Consider the following 21,832-nt stretch of genomic DNA (forward strand, 5'->3'; position numbering starts at 1 on the left):
CCAATAAAATGGTATTTTCTTATTTCTCATTATTTGTTTTATTTTTATTTGTAAAGTGGTGATTGTTATGTATCAGTTTTTTTTCAAATTTACATCTACTGTCTATATTTTGCACAGTATTAGAGGACATGTGTTACTATTTTTGTGGTGTTGTGGTGGTGCATTGTATGCAGAGTCTGGTTTCTTGGCGGTTCAGTTTAACTTTTGTCTACATATTTCTATTTTTAGTTTCTATTCTATATTGGGCGAGGGTGTATCTCTATTCTGTGTGTATGAAAAGAACATAGTTTTCAGTTGGCATTGACTGCAGGATCAATTGACTATGCAGGATCTGGGTTGTTTAGTTTTACAATGTGTGTTGATGTTCTAGTGCTCACTGCAGTGTTTAAGATGCTGCCTTTTCCTAGGTACACTCTTGTGCGATATGTGGATTGTTACTAAAATTCATGTTTTTCATATAGATGGGGGGGGGGGTATCAAAATGATGGGCCCCGGGTGTCACATATGCTAGGTACGCCACTGCTGTTAACTATATATGTATGTTAACATGTAACTTGTTCTGAGCTCTTTGAGAACAGGATAGAAAACAAATTAAATCAAACAATAGCGCTTACAATCTAAACGAAACAGACAAACAGGGGTTTAGGACTAATAAAGTTATTTTTCTTTCCTGATGCCTAACAACTGACACATTTTATTTTGCCTTTTATTCACCCAAAAGCAGCCCTAACATAAACATTACAGCATCGCATGCAGAGCCTGAATCCACATTACACCAGACACCACAGTTGAGCACAATTTATTTACGAAACTATTTTTAAACGTGTGCACATATCTCCGATACGTTAGTTTTCTTCTAGGAGACGGCTTTGGACGTCTCCCCCTCCTGCTCTCTCAGAAACTCATCTCACGCCCACACACCGGGCACCGTTATGAAACGCGAGCAAGGGAAGTTTTGTAACCATAGGCAGAAGAGCCAATCAGCGAGCAATTCGCGGGCCACGTGACACCACTCGATTTTAAGCAAACGCTGCAGTAGGACGAAAGTAATAAAGGGAAAACGCGAGACGGAAGGGGGCGGGGTAGGGTTAGTAATGGAACCTGGACATTATTAAAGAACAAGGTTCGCTTTACAGTAATGGGGACTATGGCGAAATAACGGTTTGGGAGGTTGTGCGCGCGGAGGTGTTGTCCCCCGCCTGGGCGTCCTGCGAGCCTCTGCAGGAAGCTGGGGGCCCACCGAAGAAGGATGGCTATCCCCGCCTCTCTGTGTAGGCAGGAACCGGTGAGCGACAGCGGCCGCTCCCCACCGGGATTTAAGGCTGAGAATGCAGAGAACGAGGCGGAGACGCTGCTACAGAGGGGGGACCTGCTGGCGCTCAGCAACCGACTGAAAGAGGCGCTGGAGACGTACGCGGCGGCGCTGCGCCTCGGCCCCGTGAGGCCCGGACGGCTTGGCACGCTGGTGGAGGCTCTCTTGCTGAGCTACCGAGCTCATGAAGGCATCGCGCCCGTGCGGGTGCGAGGGGACGGGCAGGGAGCCGAGCTGTGCTGTCCTGGCTGCGGGGGCTTCCTGGGGGAGCCCGTGACTGCATCCTGTGGCCACAGCTACTGCCGGCGCTGCCTGCGGAGGGAGCTCTTGAGCCGATGCCGCTTCTGCTCGCAGAGTTTGGGCCGCCTAGAAGAGGAGGGTGGGCAGAAAACGGGGAACCGCACCAGCGTCGTCCTGAACCATCTGACCGAAAAGTGGTTCCCAGTGCAGAGCCACAGAGCTAAGGAGCTAAACAGGCTGGATGAGCTCCTGTGGAAGGGACAATTCGAGGAGGCTCGGAGGATCACCCTGGAACACACGAAATCAGGTAAAAACACACAGGTGCTATTGAGCCTTCCCTATCTGTCATCCTTTGACAGCGGTTTGGGGGCGGGGACGCTGTCACTTTTCTCCTCTGTTAAGGAGGTAGCAACATATTGCCAGGATTTGTGTTGCTGGCCTCATTTGTGTTATGACCTAGGCAAATAGGACTTCATATGTTTTCAATGCAGTGAGTAAGGCGGAAGAAGTCCGTAGTACTGCGATCTCCCGGATGCCCGCTACTTTCTTTTGTGACTAAATGCAGTTATGTAAAGGGAAGGCGAGCGCAGACGCGCAACGGTTGTTTAATGTTAACGTCACAAGGGGGGGGGGGGGGGGTGAGCGGAACACTAGGTGGAGCGTCTGGATCTGTAAGAAGTTTCTTCTGTTGTCTGGCGAAGTGCCCGAGTTATTGCATCATAATCTCTCCTCGTGCTCTCTGTGGTCTGGTCTTGTTTGTGTAGAATGACATTCCAAGCCAAAAAAGAGACACAAAAATGAACACAAGATAAAGACTGCATGGCCTATCTAGCCTGCCTATCCATGCTGTTTACTATCACTTCCACTCCCTTAGAGCTCCAATGTCCCAAGCTTTCTGGAATTCAGGTACACTTTTCTGTTTAACCTTCTCCACTGGGAGGCTATTCCATGCTTTCATTACCCTTTCCATAAAGTGTTTTCTGAGGTTACTTTAGTCTATCCCCTTTCATCTTCATCTGGCCCCTCTCTGGTCTCATTAAAGAATTTTTTTTCAGTTGAAACTTGCCTTGTGCATTTATGCCACATAAGTATTTAAAAGTAAGAACATAAAAATTGCCATACTGGGACAGACCAAAGGTCCAGCAAGCACAGCAAGGGTGAGAAGTACCCAAGGCAGTGGCGCTTCCCTTCCACCATACATCTTTAACTTCTATGGCATGAGCAGCATCTCCAACTTGCTGCCTGTGTTGGCCTCAGCTCTCCCTGTGATGTCACTTCTTGTCCCACAACCAGGAAGTCATGTCACAGGGAGAGCCGAGACCAGTGCAAGCAGCATGTTGGACCCCTTGAACACTCTGCACACACTAATTGCCTCTAGCACCAGCTTTAGAGGTTGTAAATTTAAGTCATCACCAATATCTTTTCTCACGTCAAGCAGCACTATGGGGTAAAGACCTAGAACAATTACTACCTATAGGGAATTCAGGAAATGCCTAAAAACACATCAGTTCCTGAAATACTTAGGAAACCAACCTATACAATCTTAGTCCTCAACAAACGATCTCTAGAACTATCAATCACTAAGTCTGTACTTTGTTTATTCCATTCAATCTGTAACATTTCTAATCATTGTAAACCGCATAGAACTTCACGGTCCTGCGGTATATAAATTGTTATTATTATTATTAGGTTCTGAGCATCAAGACCCAGGAGTTTTACTTCTTCATGCAGTGTGCTCACTATTGCTGCCTTCTGACTGGTGGAAAGAGCAGGTTAAAAATTACAAAATGGGTAGTCAGGGTTGTCTTTTTAGTTCCAGTTCCCCTTGGTCTGCTCTACTTCAATGTGGGTTGTTTTTACAGTTAACTTGGTTTATTAGTAACTAGGTGTTGCATAAAAACATAAGAATAGCCATACTGGGTCAGACCATGGTCCTTCTAGCCCCAGTTTCCAACAGTGGCCAGTCCAGACCACAAGTACCTGACAGAAACCCAAATAGTATGCTACTGATCCATGACAAATAGTTGTTCCCCACATGTCTGTCTCAATAGCAGACTATGGACTTTTCCTCCAGGAACATATTCAAACCTTTCTTAAGCCCAGCTACATTAACCACTGTTACATGTACCACATTCTCTGTCAACATAGAAACATAAAAACATAGAAGATGACATCAGAAAAGGGCCTCGGCCCAACAAGTCTGCCTACTCTAATAACCCCCCACCCCCTAATTTCTTCCTTGAAGTGATCCCACATGCTTATCCCATTTTCTCTTAAAATCTAGCACACTGCTGGCCTCAATTACCTGCAATGGAAGACTATTCCAATGATCAACCACCCTTTCGGTGAAGAAATACTTCCTGGTGTCACTATGAAATCTCCCACCCCTGAGTTCAACGGATGTCCTCTTGTCGCATAGGTTCTTTAAGAAAAAAGATATCCTCATCTACCTCAATATGGCCCATGACATATTTGAACGTCTCGATCATGTCTCCCCTCTCTCTACGTTCCTCGAGTGAGTATAGCTGCAACTTACCCAGCCGTTCCTCATATGGGAGATCCTTGAGTCCTGAGACCATCCTGGTGGCCATTCGCTGAACCGACTCAATTCTCCGCACATCTTTTTGATAATGTGGTCTCCAGAATTGTACACTATATTCTAGATGAGGTCTCACCATGGATCTGTACAACGGCATTATAACTTTGGGCTTCCGGCTGATGAAACTTCTTCGGATACAACCCATCATTTGTTTAGCCTTGGAGGAAGCTTTCTCCACTTGATCGGCAGTCTTCATGTCTTCACTAATGATCACTCCCAAGTCCGGTTCTGCTGCAGTTCTTGCTAAGGTCTCACCGTTTAGGGTGCAAGTTCTGCATGGATTTCTGCTGCCAAGGTGCATGACCTTACACTTTTTGGCATTAAAACTTAGTTGCCAAGTTGAGGACCAATGTTCCAGTAAGAGTAGGTCCTCGTGTTGGGTCCGTTTTCTTCTTAACTTTTTGTGTTATGTGGCTAAAAGTGGGTGATACAGAGCACTACAGACTTATGTAATTCAATAAATCTGACATCACGAACATTCATGCCACAATGCTTTTCTTTTGCTTTCCTGAAAATCTAGATACACTACTTAACCAGCTCACTTATATCCACATGTTTATTCACACCTTAAAAAAAATGAAGCAAATTTGGAGGCAAGACCTCCCTTGGGTGAACCCATGCTGACTCTGTCCTATTAAACTGTGTTTGTCTACATGTTCTGTAATTTTTATTTTTTTTATAATAGTTTGCATTATAATAATTTACATTATTATTTCTGGCACTGAAAACAGGCTTACTGGTCTGTAACTTCCTAGATCACCCCTGGAACCCTTTTAAAAAAAAAATCAGCATAACATTGGCCCACCCTCCAATTTTCAACTACTATGGATGATTTGCCTCTTTGTGGATGATACCAAAATCTGCAAAAGAGTAGACACCCACCAGGTTGGTGTGAATAACATAAAGAAATACTTGGTGAAGCTTGAAGAATGGTTTGAAATTTGGCAGCTAAATTTAATGCTAAGCCATGCAAGGTTATGCATTTGGGCTGCTGAGGGAACAGTACATTTTATGGGGTAAACAATACAGTTTAGGGGGTGAAAAACTTATGTGCACACCAAAAGAGCGGGATTTGGGTGTGATTGTATGTGATGATATTAAGGTGGCCAAACAGGTTGAAAAGCTAGAAAGAAGGATGCTAGGGTGCAAAGAGAGAGGTATGGCCAGAAGGGAAAAAAAGGAGGTATTGATGCCCCTGTATAAGACTTTGGTGAGACCTCCATTTAAAATATTGTATACAATTCTGGAGGCCGCACCTTCAAAAAGATATAAAGGGATGGAGTTGATCCAGAGAAAGGCTACTAAAATGGTGCCTGGTCTTCGTCATTAGGCGTATGGGGACAGACTTCTCAATCTGTGTACTTTAGAGCAGTGAATTTACAAACTTTCTTGCAACTATTATAAACCAGATGGAGCTTTGGATAACGGCGTTCAAATTGAAATTGAATAAGGAAAAAACTAAATTCTTTCTGGCAACACCTAATGATAAGTTCAGAAAAACAATGATATGTATGAATGGGTTGAATTACAATATTGAACAATCCATTAAAATATTAGGAGTAACATTGGATAGACACCTTACATTGGAGAAACATACCGACTTACTTATTAAGAAATGTTTTTCAGTGCTCTGGAAGCTTCGTACCAGAAATTCTAAGTATACTGGACTATTGTAATATTATATACTAGTATTTTAGCCCGTTACATTAACGGGTGCTAGAATATATGTCTGTCTGTCTTTATTTCTGTTTCTCTCTCTGTCCCGCTGTCTTTCTTTCTGTCTGTCTCTCTCCCTGGCCCCCTTTGTCTGTCTTGTCTTTCTGTCTCTGTCCCTGTGTCTTTCTTCCTATCTCCTTCCCTACTTTCCTGTGCAGCAGCCACAGCATTCCCTCTCCCTCCATTTCCCTGTGCAGCAGCATTTTCTCCCTCAGTCTAGCTCCCCTCCTGTCCGCCGGCAAGACCGCAAGAGAGGAGCCTGCATGGACCGAACAGCCCAAGCCTCGACCAGCTTAACTTTCCGGCGGCACCTCTCACGATCGCCGCCTTCTCCGACGCAGGAGCGGCTTGTGAGAGGAACCACTGCAGCGTCTTTTAAGTGAAAAATAAACTTCGGCCCGGCCTGTAGGTCAGGGGTTTCTCGGGCTGACTGCCACCTGCTGATGGTGGCTCCGTGCTCGCCTGCCGCGGCCTGCAGCTGCCGATAGCCGTGGCGGCCTGCAGTCGCCGACAGCCGCCTTGAGGGAAGAGAGAAAGAGAGAGAGATTCGCGCGCATGTGCACTCCTACCTGCGGTGCCCTACAGCACACGGAAAACAGGAGCACGCAGGTGGGAGTGCGCATGCGCGGCTTAGGGTTTTATTATATTAGATGTGGGGTCTTATTTGAACATTTTTAAGAGATTAAGGGTAGTCCAGAACACTCCCTTCTATCACAAACTGCACTGGCCACCACTGGAGTCTAGAATACTGTTCAAATTTTCTTGCATTTGTTACAAAATAGCATTTGGTCTGGTACCAGGTTATCTCCTTTCTCATTTTTTCTGGAGTCATTGTAACAAAAATACACGGAGAGTGCAGTTATTACTTATCCTTCTATAAAATCTTGCCGCTACAAGAGGTTCATCGAGAAAACTTTCTCTTGTCAGGCCACTAAAATGGATACATGGCTTGGGAAAAATAATGCTAGAAGCTTCTTCTTACTTAGATTTTAGGAAATTACTAAAGACTCAATTATTTAATAGGCTGACATCGAAATGAATTTACTTTTCTCTTATTTCAATCATGTTTCCATTTGATTTTTATGCTTCTTACTTGCATAGTTTGCCGTTTTATCTTGATCAACTTATTGTAATGTTTGTACTTTTATTCCGATCAATTTTATTGAAATGTATGCATTGCTTTTTATTGAATTTTATCATGATTTTCATTGAAAATGTATGTATGTATTGTTTTTCTCATGCTTTGAGCTGCTTAGAACCTCCCCGGTATGGTGTCATATACATAAATAATAATTATTATTGTATGAGGGCCGTTCAAAAAGTATCAGACCTTAATTTTTCTTTCATAAACAAATAAAGCTAGAGAGGCGTGGTTTGGTGCACATATGTAGGCGATCCTAATGCACATGCTTGAATTTTTAACCGCCTACAGAAGCTGTCAGTTGCCGGCTGACCGCTGATGAATGAGGAAGTGTAAGTGAGCGCCGTTGAATTTTCATTTTTGACAAAATGACAGAAAAAGTTGAACAATGCTACATTAAATTTTGTGTAAAGCTTTGTGATTCCCAAATGGAAACGATCCATAGGATTCAACAGACCTTTGGGGATGAAGCAATGTGCAGCACACAGATAAAGGAGTGGTACAACCGCTTCAGAGATGGCTGCACATCAGGGGAGAGTGAAGCACGTTCTGGTAGGCCCTCAACACCCAGAAATGAGATCGTCATTGACCAAGTGAGGACCCTAGTGATACAGGATCGTCGAATCACGATCAGAGAACTTGCAGATGAGGTTCTTTGTCGCCTTCATAATGCTATGAAATGCAAACGGCCGGACCTATGGGCTGCGGGCAATTGGCAACTCCATCACGATAACACACCTTCATATTTGATACAGAGTTTCCTGGCCAAATACAACACACCTGTAATTCCTCAGGCTCCCTACTCTCCCGACATGACTCCGTGTGACTTCTGGCTTTTCCCCAAGCTGAAAATGCCCCAGGGACCAGATTTCAGTCAAGAGAAGACGACATGCATAATGCGATGGACTAGTTGCGAGTAATCTCAAAAGAGGCGTTCTAGCGCTGCTTTCAACAGTGGCAGAACCGTTGGAAGAAGTGTGTGGCAGCGTAAGGGGACTACTTTGAAGGAGATTAGTATAAGATTGTTGTATCTGAATATAAGGTTTTTAAATTTTTTAAAAAATTTTATTTTTTGTGTGTGTGTGTGATTTCCATCTTTGTTGTTTATTTAAGTCTTGGGTCATTGTAGATGAAATAATGAATGTTAAATTTTTCTTTCAATAATACCCTGGATGGGGATACCATCCATGTTTCCTGTATTTTAATTTTAATCTATAGTCAAGTTGAAGTGCTTGTCTAAAATGTAAAATTTGAATAAAAAGAAAACCAAATATTTTTTTATATATAGGTCTGATACTTTTTGAACAGCCTCGTATGCCTTTCTTGCTCTCCCCCTGTTAGCATCTCTCCCTCCCTGAGACCACGGTCCCCTGTCCACCAATTCACTCTCTCTGCCTCCTTCTCCCCTGCCCTCCCCACAGTTGAGCAGCATCTCTCCTTCTCCCTCCCTCCAGGTCCAGTAGCAGCTCTTCATTTCTTTTCCTCTGTCCAGCAGCAGTTCCCCCTTCACTATCCTCCATTTCCAGTCCAGTGTGGCAACTCCCCTGACCAGCAGAAGCAGAGCCCCCTTTCCCCTACCATCTGTAGCTCTCCTTTCTTCTTTCACCTACCACCAACAGCTCCCCTTTCCACCTCCAACCAGTGGCAATAGCACTAGAGAATGACACGGGGAAAAAATCTGTCCCCGTCCCCGGCCCACCATCCTCTGCACCGCCCCGTCACCGCCATTCCATTCACCGCCCCGTCACCGTCACTGCCATCCCTTTCACCACCCCGTCACCGCCACTGCCATCCCATTCACCGCCCCGTCACCGTCCCCGCAGCATCCATATAAGCCTTAGTACTCTAATATTTAGCGTATTCCATTCTTATAAATCAAAGTTCCTGCTGCTGAACTAGAGAAAGAGATGTTCAGCTGGCAGGGCTTTGTTTATACATTTTTATTAACACAACTAATATACCACCATAATGTTTCCGACAGAGGACAAGTATGCAATAAATGCATTTTGCTGTTTCAATGCCAGTGCTCAGCAGAACAACAGACAGCAATATGGACATTCACCTTATGTAGTACTTTTTTAATATATAAAAATAGGCAAAATTAGTTGCTGTTTTATCATTATATTTTCTTGCCATTATAGTATTCTTCATTGATCATTTTTCTTTTTAAATTCAAAACAAATTCAACCTATCTTGTGTCCCAGCATGAATTCATGTTTCACTCAATTGGCTGTTTCAAGGGAATTAACCCTCCAACTTCCATTTGCAAAAATACCCAATGTTGTTCCTTCTATGAGCAATATTTAAATTATGAGGAACAACATTGGGTATTTTTGCTGAATTGTGTGACACCATTTGGGCTGAACATGAAGATTGAAAATGCCTGGTTAGCCCTGGACAGATGATTTGAACAGCCAGGAGCCTGTCCTGGCCATTTAAATCATTTTGAATATCTAGTCCAATGATAACAGAATTAGGGTGATTATAGAAACATAGAACTTTGTTGATCACTAAAAACAGTGGAGACTAAGGGTCTATCAAGCTCAGCATCCTGTCTTTGACACTGGCCAGTCTTGGTCTTTGGAACTGCCCATTGTGTCAGAAGCAATAGAGATTAAGTGACTTGCTCAGGGTCACAAGGAGTGTAGTGTAGCTCTAACCACTGGATTTAGAAGTTGGCTTCTTTTGGGATCTTTAACTCATCATTGCTAGGACTCGAATCTGAGTCCGTGGCACCTAACATAGAATGGAATTAGTATGGCAAAGTAATGAAGAATGGTCCAGCAGCCCCCACGCTCCCTCCACCTCACCTTATATTCGTTCCGAGTTTGCCGGCTTCCTTTTTCCCTAGCCGCACGTGTTCAAAAATCCGTGCATGCGTGGCTGCGCGAGTCAATCAAACTTCTCCTCTCCTGCAACTTCCTGTTTCCGGTTGCGTCAGAGGAGAAGATTGATTGACTCGCGCAGCCGCGCGTGCACGGATTTTTGAACACGTGCGGCTCGGAAAAAAGGAAGCCGGAAAACTCGAAATTTAAGGTGAGGTGGAGGGAGGGAGCTGGCTAAATGCTACGGGCGGGCGGGCGGTGGCTGCGGGGACCGCGCGATCCTTGATACCTCACTGCGGAGACAAGACCATTCACCGCCCCGCGGGCGGTGAATGGCCTTGTCTCCGTCGCCGCAGCGACTGCTAGTTTTCTTCCCCGTTTTCGGCGGGTGACCCGCGGCTAAAATGCGGTGGCCGCGGGTAAACCGCCACCGTGTCATTCTCTAAATAGCACCTTCCCTTACCCGGACTAGCAGCAGCTCAGTATTTTAACTTGGTGCAGCAGTGTCAGTAGTGTCAGCACAACGATTCATTTAGGTGCCTCAAAGAAAGAGAGGAAGTCACATCATCAGAGGTGGGCTACAACTCGGCAAAAGCCCCAAGGCTGCCTAAGTGAATTGTTGCTCTGACGCTACTGGCACTGATGCAGGCAAGTTAGAATACTGAGACCTGCTGGGAGGGGAGGGGGAGGAAGCCACTGTTATTCTGGGGGGGGTGGATGGAGGAAAGTAAAATGTCGGTGAAGGGAGGGAGACATGCAGGTACCCAACTCATCGGGCCACGAATCGGCAGGAAATTTTTGTGGATTGGCACTGGTCCGCGGACCGGTGGCTGAAGAACACTGCTATATATATGTACAAGGGAAACAGAGTATATCCTGGCCGACAAACTCAGCAGATTCCTTCAACCACATGAGGGACCCTTGACTTCAGAGTACTCGGTCACATTTTCCAGTTTTGGGGAATTCCTCAGACTTGTTTGCATCTCCCCTCAATCACAAGCTGCCTCAATTTTGTTCCAGACAATACTCTCCGCAATGTCTTGAGGTAGATGCATTCCTTCTGGATTGGACAAACAAATTCCTAGATGCATTTCCACCAATCCCTCTCATTCTGAAGATCTTGATCAAACTCAAGAGAGAATCAGCCACCATGATCCTGATAGCTCCTCGGTGGCCCAGTCAACCTTAGTTCTCCCTTCTACAGGTCACTATCAAGGATCTGATTCGACGTCGGATCTTTCCGTTTCTACTCACTCAGTCATGGATCCATGTTACATCCCAGTTTGCAGTATTTACACTTGACAGCTTGGTACCTTTCGGTGCAACTTCAACAGATTTTCATATCTCTGATCTTGTTCATGCCATTATTGCTGCATCCAGAGAACCATCTATCTAGCAATGCTATCAATAGAAGTGGACACGTTTTACCTCTTCATCATCAAGAGCCTTCAACTTCTTCACTGCCTTCAATTCCGATTACCTTCTCAATTTTTCCATTTCTGGCCTCAAAACCATGTCAGTCAGAGTCCACCTCGGTGCTATTAGTGCTTTCCATATTCCTGTCAACGATAAACCTATGGTCACTTATCCTCTGGTTTCTAGTCTTTTCAACTCCAAACATCCGTTAAAACTGCCTCCAGATGTCTGGTATCTTAATGTAGTCCTTGCCAAGTTGATGACCACCATTTAAGCCATTAGCATCTACTCATCTCAAGATTCTCACTTGAAAAGTGATTTTCTTGATTGCTGTCACTTCTGTTCGTCGAATCAGCGAACTTCAAGCATTGGTTTCCGACCCACTATATCAGTATTTCACCATGGTTCTAGTCCTAAATTCCTTCCAAATGTTAGCGGAATTTCATCACAAATAGTCTATTGTGCTTCCATTCTTTTTTCCAAAGCCCCATTCTCATCTTGGAGAAGCAGCTCTTCATACATTAGACTTGTAAGTCTGCCTTGGTGTACTACCTGCAAAGGACTAAACCAAACAGGACTTTACCTCAACTGTTCATCTCCTTTGATCCCAACAAACTTTCACCGAGAGAAATATTTCCACATGGCTAGCGGCCTGTATTTCCTCCTTCTGTGCTTGGTCTGGGTTGCAACTCAAGGGACGTGCTACCGCACACAAAGTTCGAACGATGGCAGCCTCAGTGGCTTTCTTAATCCACTCTTATTAATAAAATTTGCAAAGAAGCTACTTGGTCCTCAATCCACACTTTCACATCTCACTACTGTTGAGAATCCTATTCCAGAGAAGATGGTCATTTTGGCCACACTGTATTACAGAACCTAATTTCTTCTTAATGGCCAACTCTCCCTCCATCCTATTGCAGTAAGCTAGGGAGTCCCACTTGTGAGAATATTCTGCTTGCTTGTCCTAGGATAAAGCAGTTAGTTACCATAACGGGTGTTATCCGGAGACAGCAGGCAGATATTCTCACATTCCTCCCACCTCCCCTGTTGGGCTTCTTAGCTTGCTTATGGAACCGAGGTACCATGAGCCCTCATCGGGTGGGAAGGCACTCAGGCATGTGAGATTCGGGCAGTCTAAAAGCTTATGAATTCTTAAAGTATCAGTGCACTTTTCACTGTCCATACCGGGCTCCGTGATTGATGTCACCCACATATAAGAATATCTGCCTGCTGTCTCCAGATAACACTTGTTACGGTAAGTAACTCTGCTTTATGTAATTTGCACATGTGTTCTCAGGAGTATAATTTGGCAGAGACAGTTGTGATACATGGTTGTATTTTGTGAAATATGTGGTTACTAGTGCTGCCCGAGTCAGGAAAAAAATTTCGATGTTAACCGACCTCCTTCATGCGTGTCCAAGCCACGCCCTCTTCGATGTTTGATTTGATTTTCCTGCCCAAGTGGGTGGTTTTATTTTTGGTTTTTTTTCCAAACATTCTGGTGGATTTATTTTATAGCCTCTTCACCCCTTCATCCCCTTTGCCCTCTCCTACCCACACTGGTCTTGTGGTGTAAACAAAATAAAAAAGACTTTTCCTCTCTCTGTTAAATCTTAGCTCACGTTCGCGGTCTAACACTACCTCTGGCAGGATACACATTTCAAATCTGACATACTGTAATCACAAAATAGAAAATAAAATTATTTTTTTACCTTTTGTTGTCTAGTCATTATTCAGATCATTTTGGTCCTAGGCTCTGGTTGTCTTCTGATAACTCGTTTGCCATGGTCTCCTCCCATTTGTTTTCTTCTTTCTCCGTGCTAACCATCCATCTTCCATCTTTGTCCTCCCCTTCCGTTTCCTTTCCCTCCCCCAGAGGTCTGGCATCTTTTCCTTTATTTGTCTCCATCCCCAGATCCACCTTTTCTCAACTACCCTTTCATCCTTCATCTCTCCCTCCTTCCCCACCACCCCAGGGTCCACCATCTCTCCCTTTCTCTTCCCAACTACCCTCCTATCCAGTATCTTTATCCTCCTCCACACCATCTCTTGTATCCAACTTCTCTCCCTTTCTGTTCCTATGGGCTCCTTTTATCAAGCCGCTCTAGCGTTTTTTAACGTGCGTAATAGCGTGCGCTAAACCACCGGACGCGCTAGCTGCTACCGCCTCCTTTTGAGCAGATGGTAGTTTTTGGCCAGCGCAGGGGTTAGCGCGTGATGAAAAGTCGCGCGTGTTAACCCCGCTAGCGCGGCTTGATAAAAGGAGCCCTATGTTTTGTTAGGCTTTCAATGCAATGCAGATTTTAGATGTTTATATAAATGCTTTTGATTTTCAGATCCTGAGGACCTGATGCTTCGAGTTTATAGAGCAGAATTAAATGCTGGCCATCAGGAATTCATGGCAGCTATTCGTGATCTGAATGTGGTTCTTTCCAGGTTGCCAGACTGGCCTGAGGTGAGTTGCTTTTCAGTTTTATGTGTAATCAGAAGATATGTAAAGGTATTTACAGTACATTACAAGCAGTATTCAACTAATTGCCCTACATAAAATTCACAGTTCACTTAATATACCACAAATCATTACAGCTAAGCAGTTCACAATTATAAAATCAGTAAGTAAAATTAGAGAAGTATAAAAATGAAGGGCGCCATACAGCAAGAGAAGCAAGAACAAAATTTCCCACATGCGAAATCCAAAGAAACAAAAAAAACTGAGAACAAACCATTGTATCAGGATTAGACTATAGTATTTATTGTACAGACAGTTCTCAAATATGAAAAGAAATATGGTTTGTGTTGCAGCATATAGTGCTCTCAGATGTGAAAAAAAAGTTCTATGATAACACTGTGAACCGAAAAAACCCTACACACCAAATGTTCTAGTCATATCTTCCACAGAACTCAGCTGATTCTTATGAAATTTGATATGCTGTGTCCTGAATGAAGTTGATGTTAAATGTTCTAAATACTGTATTTTTCGCTCCATAAGACGCACTTTTTCCCCCCCAATAAGTGGGTGGAAAAAAGGGTGCATCATTTGGAGCGAATACCAAATTCCCCCCCCCCCCATCCCATGTTACCTTGCAGGACCACCGCCACTGCTGCTGGTAGAAGAAGGGAAAGGCCAGGCGCTGCTGGTAGAAAAGCCACTGCTGCTGGTAGAAGAAGGGAAAGGCCAGGAGGGTTCAGCGATTGCATGCCGCCCCCCAGAAGCCTTACCCATTGGCTGGCCCGGACATTCTCGCTGACGTCAGAATTGACGACAGGGGTAAGGCTTCTGGGCCAGCGGTGTGCAATCGCTGCCCCTGTCTGGCCCTTCCAGGTGCCGCGCTGCTGAGCCAGGAGTCTGCCCCCCCCCCTGCTGCTGCTGCTTTGGCGACGTGTCCTCACAATAGCAGCAGCGGGAGGTAATTAAATTCAGCGGGCAGGCAGGCTTGGGGGAGTGCGGAAGAGGACAATGGCTGGAAGACAGTGAGGGGAACAGGAGGGAGGGAGAAAGGGACAATTTTGGGGCCTGAGAAGGGAAAGAAAGAAATCGCCAGAAAATAAAGGTAGGAAAAATGATTTTATTTTCAATTTAGTGATCAAAATATGTCAGTTTTGAGAATTTATATCTGCATCTATATTTTTCACTATATTTGTCTATTTTTGTATAGTTGTTACTGAGGTGATGTTGCATATTTTAAAAAGTCATCTGTCTTGACATCTTTGCCCTGTCCCTGCCTGCCTTATGCCGGCCTACCACTAGACCACCAGAGGGGGGACAGGGTGCAGAGCCTAGCAGGGAGAATTTGGTTCAGAATGTTTTTTTTTTTTCTTGTTTTCCTCTTCTAAATCTAGATGCGTCTTATGGAGCAAAAAATACGGTATTTCCCACCACACCACAAAACTACTTTGTGAAAATTAATTGTGAACTGAATAAAAACACATCAAAAAGTTTTATGGCATATCTTACAGAAAAATATAAGTCAAAAAAATAATGTTTCAATTAAGCAGATGTTTGAAGTGTGATCCCTTTGCACGAAGGCACACCCTCAGGTCTGCAGGATGGCCTGGGGGATTCAGCAACTTTTCTTTCCAGAGCAGGTGTTGCTTTTACATTGAGGGGGGGGGATGGGACAGGGTTTTACTCCCTTTGCAAAGAAGCCATCCAGATCTGGTCTTGAGCAAAAGCTTGGGGAATATCTCTCAGGGTAGTTTATCTAGCAGACAAATGGAATATTCTGGCAAACAAACTGAACAGACTTCTTTGACCTTACAAGTGGTCTCAGCATGTCTGTACAACACATCCTCACCACTTACCAAGTATAACCCATTCTTCAAATACAACTTTGTCAGAGCTTTTTTTGGGCCTCAGTATCACCACTCCACCGCTGTCAAAATTTCTTTACCGGGAAGAATTACATGAGAGATCCTCACTGGCCCATATTATTTATTTAAATATTTTCACTATTTGTAATACTTTAACTTTCTTTCATAAATATAAAGTGCAAAGTGCTTTATTATTTCATAACTTATCTTTTTAGTTGCTTTTTATGTTCAGATCCGGGAGAGAGAGACAGACATGTTTAGCATCAGAATGCTGTTTCAAGGGTCTCCCTACAATACAAAATAAGAGCATTAAGAATAACAATTGTTGGGTATAAGGAAGGGGGGATATTTGATGCGAGTTATACTTTGATGGTATATTAAGTGATGTTAAAATAAAAATGATTGTATCTTATGTTACACTTATTGAAAGTTTTAAAAATGAATAAAGATTTATAAAAAAAATAACTTTTACATTCAAAATGCTCCTTCCTTATATCGACTCATAACCTACACTTACCGTGGCCGATTTTTGTTATCTGACTTCTACTGATTTCAAAGAGCAGGGTGGCGGCGGTCTCTTTCTCCTCCCTTAAATCCTCCTCTCTAATCATCACAGCTGATTTCCCCACGCTTCATTGGGCAGGAGCTAGCCAATCAGATGCCCATTCTACCTCACGGTTCAACCCTCTTGGCTCTACAATATCAAGTTGATTGATATATCCAGCACTGTTTTTCATTTAAAGCCTTCTTTAGAATCCCACTCTCCCGCCCTTGTTCAAAACAATCAATGAAACGCCATATGTCCTTTAGCCACCTAGTGCTGTACCATGGGGGCTTGAAGGTTTTCATTCGTTAAGTGTGATTTGTGCTCATTAAGCATCAGTTTTACTGGTCTGCTTGTGCAACCTATAAATACTAGGTCACACAGGCACAAGATCGCATACACCACATAACTGCTATTGCAGTCAGTGATCCATCTAGAGACCTTAGTGTGACATTTTTCTCTGGGATGGTCCTCTGTAGTTTTAGAGCACCACTGGCACCTATCGCATTTAGAATGACGTCCCTCCACTTTTTTCCTATTTCCCCCCCAAACTTTTGAAAATTTAATTTTTGCCCAATAGTGGCACCCCTACTATATGCTACCATTGGAAATTGTTGGAGGGGGGAAGGATTCTTAGTATATGCCAAATTCTTCATAATCTCTACCAATTTTAATGGCTGCATGAGAGTATGGTAGGACATGTAAGCTCTCCTACATTCACATCCCTGGTCCACTCTATAAGCAACAGATCTCTTTGCACAAACCTAACTCTCAAATAGGCTTGCTTAATAGATTTTGGGGGTATCCCCTTGCCTTGAAGTTCTGCTCTAATGCCCGAGCCTGATGTTTAAAGTCATTCAAAGATGAACATACCCAGCGTACCCTTAAAAATTGACTAATGGGCAAATTAAATCATAATTTGTAGAGGTGGAAGCTCCCAAAATGGAGCAACGCATTACGTGATACAGGCTTTCTGTACAGGGTAGTTGACAATCCCCCTTCACAAAAATTCACGCTGATATCTAAAAAATCAATATGGGATTGGTGAAATGTCCTATAGTAAAATGAATGTGCTTGTCCAGAGAATTCAAGTATTCAATAAACAATTCCAGATGTTCTCATGACCTTTGCCACATGAAAAAAAGATAATCAAGAAAACAGACCCAGAAAAAGTCCCTTGCAAAATAGTCCGATCCATATACATAGTTTTTCAAATTTTGTCATATACAGGGTAGCCACAGAGGGAGCCAAAGTGGCCCCCATGGCCACCCCCTGGATATGTTGGTAGAAGAGTGATTGGTAATGAAAATAGTTCTGCTGGATCACCCATTTTGCCATCTTCATCAAAAATTCTGTGGTAATACCCTGAGGGAGGGCTCTAGCTTGAACATCCATAATGATCTGGAGCACCCGCTCTTGAGGGATTTGGGTATACAGTGATGTGTTGTCCAATGTTACCAGCCAGATATTCTCCATATTAACCTGAATTGTTCGAAGCAGCTGCAATAATGTATGATTTAATCTTCAGTCTCCCTTATTTAGAAAAAAAAATCAATAAATTTAGGGCTCCAATACTGATTGCAGTGTGTTGACAATTGGTCTCCCAGACAGTTTTATCAATGTTTTGTGAACCTTAGGCACAAAATAAATCCTGTGGATTTGCAGATGATATTCTTTAGGGGTAATTACTGATATTCTTTAAGGGTAATTACCCCTTCCTTATTTTTTTTTTTTTTTTCTATACCTCCAACACCCAAAAAGTTCTAGGCGGTACACAAAAAAAGATATGTTTCTGGATTTGATATTGCTATATACTGGCCTGTTTTTTTTTGTGTTGGGCTAAAGCTTCTTTATGTACGCTGGTCAATTATGGAATGACCAGGGCATTTTTGTCCTGGGAGGTTTTACAGGAGGAGTTTGTGCTTTGTAATCCATTTGGTTATCAGAGTCCTTAAATTCTCTGTAGGATCTTGGTCCAGTTTTCTAGAAGCTTGTACATCTTGCAGTTGACGTGTCGCCTCCGACTCATAATCCTTCCTATCCATCAGAACCATTGCCACTCCTTTATCCGCTTTCAACACAATTATACTTTCTTCCTCAATTAGCTGCTGAAGACCCCAATATTCTTCCCTTCAGATATTTCTCCAATAGTCATAAAACACCAATCTTTTTCCACAGGGATAATAAGGTCAGATCTTGGAATGCTTGAATCATAGGGTCCATTGGTCCTGGCGGAATCCAAGTTGAGTTGCCTCTACAAATCGGCAAAGTAGATAACTTTTCTTCTTGACTCAAACTAGAGGTCTCTAAAGTCTCTACTTGCTCATCCTGGGTGTTGCTGGAAAAATATCTTCAACTGCAGCTTCCTAATAAACTTATGGAAGGCTATTTTTAACTTTAAAAAATCCAGAGGATATATCACATCACATACCCCAGACCTAACTGGAGCAGAGAATGTTGGGACTGTGACCAAGGAACATAATACAAGTTTATTATTCGATTCGATCTCGTCCGCACATTTCCCTGGGTTTGATTTCTCCCTCTCTGCAGTGGCCAAGTCCGACCTCTGGCTTGTCCTTCTCGCATCACCACTTCGCCTTCCCCAGGTTTCTCCATTGATAATTCAGTAGAATTGTCACTCAAACCTTCAGTGTCACCCAAGGAACTATCAAATACTACCTTTTTCTTCTGTTCCACAGAGCTGACTCTTCAGTTCTAGGTGTATACCAGGTCCATTTGATAGTCCCTCTCATCTCGCTTTAATTTCTTCATCTTATTCATCTTCATCTTCATCATGTTTGTCTTATACCATCCCTAAACTGGGTCATTGATTTCTGCAGCTCCTCCTGATGTTTCTTGGAACTCCTCCTGAAGCTAGCATTGGAAAATAATATGGGCCAGTGAGGATCTCTCACGTAATTCTTCCCGCTAAAGAAATTTTGACAGTGGTGGTACTGAGGTCTGAAAAAAAAGCTCTGACAAAGTTGTTTGAAGAATGGGTTATACTTGGGAAGTGGTAAGGATGTGCTATCTTTGTAGAACATATGCTAAAGGTAAGTATCTTTCTTTTACTTGAAGGACATGGGGGCACCAGCTAGTATCGTTCTCTTGTCAGGTTTGTTTTTGGATATTTGAGAATCATTTTTGGAAAGCTCTTATCTGTGATGGGGGTTTTTTAAGACTAACATCAAAATAATATTGTTTTCCTTAGGGTTACTTCAGGAAAGCAAAAGTGCTACAAGACGCTGGCTTTGTGGATGATTCCTTACAATTATTTCTTCAGTGCTTAGCTTTGGATGAGGATTTTGCACCTGCGAAGCTAGCAGTGGAAAAGGTAATATGTAATGTCATAACAAGGTTAGAGGTGAGGCTCAGAATTGTTGGTTGATGATTGAAGAAAATCTTTTAAAACTGCTTTCAATACTTTCACCGGTGGGAGTTTTTTTGTTGGTGAAAGTATTGAAAGCAGTTTGCATTGTGCCTTTTGGTTCTATACTGCTATGTTAATCTGAGGCTTTTTTTTCCCTTATTTTGGGTGCATGCTGGGTTTGAAAAGGGGAGCCTCTCGGTGCCATGGTCATGCAACACTCTTTGTTTATATAATAATTAGACTTGCAATTCATAAGAAAAGGGTAAATGATGACATAAGATTTCAAAATTGCTCACGGTTCAGTTTTTTTTAAGTTTATAAAGTTCTTACAATGTAATTTGCAATTGGTAAATCCTAAATCAAACATTCCTAATTCTGGCATTTCTGAAGGGAGAGGACAAAATAAATTATCTTTTTTAAATTCCTACTTCCTTATCTTGAAGTATGGGTTTATGATTAAGAAAATTCTCCAAATGCATAAGATTAAAAAAAAAAAACCCAAACCTACTAGATTCCATATGTGATCAAACATTTTACACAAAAATCTGAGAAAAAAAGTACCACAGCCAAGAGTCTAAGCTTTAATAATAAAAAAAGAGCCTTCCGTCTCCATTGTGTATGCTTAGCTGCTTCAAGGAAAATGGTTATTGGTCGTTTTAACCACTTTGAACAGTTTAGTGTCATCTGCAAATTTAATCACCTCACTCGTCATCCCAATTTCCAGATCATTTATAAATAAATTAAATAGCACCGGTCCCAGTACAGACCCATGCGGCACTCCACTGTTTACTCTACTACATTGAGAAAAATGACCATTTAACCCTACCCTCTGTTTTCTATCCGATAACCAATTCCTAATCCACAACTGAACTTTGCCACCTATCCCATGACTCTTTAATTTTCTTAGGTGCCTCTCGTGAAGAACTTTATCAAAAGCTTTCTGAAAATCTAGATACACTATATCAATCGACTCACTTTTATCCACATGTTTATTCACACCTTCAGAGAAGTCAAGCAAATTTGTTGTTATTGTAATTTTAGTGCTCGAGATAGAGTGGGCTACTTTGAAAGTCTATTAGACTTTTTAATGTTGTCTGTGATTTCTAAGCAAATTTGTGAGGCAAGATCTCCCTTGGTTGAACCCATGCTGACTCCATCTCATTAAATTGTGTCTACGTGTTCAACAATTTTATTTTTTATAATCATTTCTACCATTTTGCCCGGCATCGAAGTGAGGCTTACTGGTCTGTAATTTCACAGATCTCCCGTGGAGCCCTTTTTAAAAATCGGTGTAACATTGGCCACCCTCCAATCTTTAGGTACTACAGATGATTTTAGCAACAGTTTACAGATCACTAACAGCAGGTCAGCAATTTCATGTTTGAGTTCTTTTAGTACCCTGAGATGTATACCATCCGGTCCTGGCGATTTATCACTTTTTAACTTGTTGATTTGGCTTAGTACATCTTCCAGATTTACTGATATTTCTTTCAGTTCCTCCGCATCATCACCCTTGAAAACCATTTCCGGTTCAGGAAGATCTCTTGCATATTCTTCCGTAAAGACTGAAGCAAAGAATTCATTCAGTCTTTCTGCTACGGCCTTATCCTACCTGAGCACCCCATTTTCTCCTTGGTCATCCAACAGTTCCACAGATTCCTGATAGGTTTTCTGCTTCTGATGTACCTAAAAAAATTGCTATGAGTTTTTGCCTCTTTTGCAAGTTTCTCTTCATATTCTTTCTTAGCTATCTTTATCAATGCTTTGCATCTAACTTGCCAGTGCTTGTGTTTCTTCTTATTTTCTTCATTCGGATCCTTTTTCCATTCTTTAAAGGATGTTTTTTTGGCTCTAATAGCCTCTTCACCTTTTAACCACGCCGGCTCTCATTTCCTCTTCTTTCCACCTTTGCTGATATGTGGAGTACATCTGGTCTGGGCTTCCACGACGGTATTTTTAAATAACATCAATGCCTGGTTTACAGTCCTAACCTTTGCAACTGATCCTTTTAGCTTCTTTTTAACCATTTTCCTCATTTTATCATAGTCGCCCTTTTGAAAATTAAACACCCCTACAGTAGATTTCTTTTGCGACGTCACTCCCAGTATCAGCTCACGTTATGATCACTGTTTCCCAGCAGACCCAACACAGTTAACTCCCGTACTATGTCTTGCATTCCACTAAGGACCAAATCTAAAATAGCAGCCCCTCTTTCAGTTCCCGGACCAGTTGCGCCAAGAAGCAGTTATTTATGACATCTAGGAATTTTACCTCCCTAGCACTCCCCTATGTAACATTTAACCAGTCAATGTTTGGGTAATTGAAATTGCCCATTATTATAGTTTTGCCCATTTCTCC

At 42.7% G+C, this 21,832-nt stretch overlaps 1 protein-coding gene across 1 annotated transcript in view; it reads left to right on the plus strand.

Annotated features, from left to right (window-relative positions):
* Positions 1 to 1,014: 1,014 nt before the first annotated feature.
* LONRF1 (LON peptidase N-terminal domain and ring finger 1) overlaps positions 1,015 to 21,832 on the plus strand; it is a 95,447-nt gene continuing 74,629 nt past the window's right edge. The window contains exons 1-3 of the mRNA XM_033944515.1: positions 1,015 to 1,859; positions 13,586 to 13,704; positions 19,316 to 19,438. Of these exons, the coding sequence (XP_033800406.1) occupies positions 1,250 to 1,859; positions 13,586 to 13,704; positions 19,316 to 19,438 (852 nt within the window). The 5' untranslated portion in view covers positions 1,015 to 1,249. The remainder of the gene's footprint in view (positions 1,860 to 13,585; positions 13,705 to 19,315; positions 19,439 to 21,832) is intronic.

Source organism: Geotrypetes seraphini, chromosome 1 (genome assembly GCF_902459505.1).
Source record: "Geotrypetes seraphini chromosome 1, aGeoSer1.1, whole genome shotgun sequence".
Taxonomy (NCBI): Eukaryota; Metazoa; Chordata; class Amphibia; order Gymnophiona; family Dermophiidae; genus Geotrypetes; species Geotrypetes seraphini.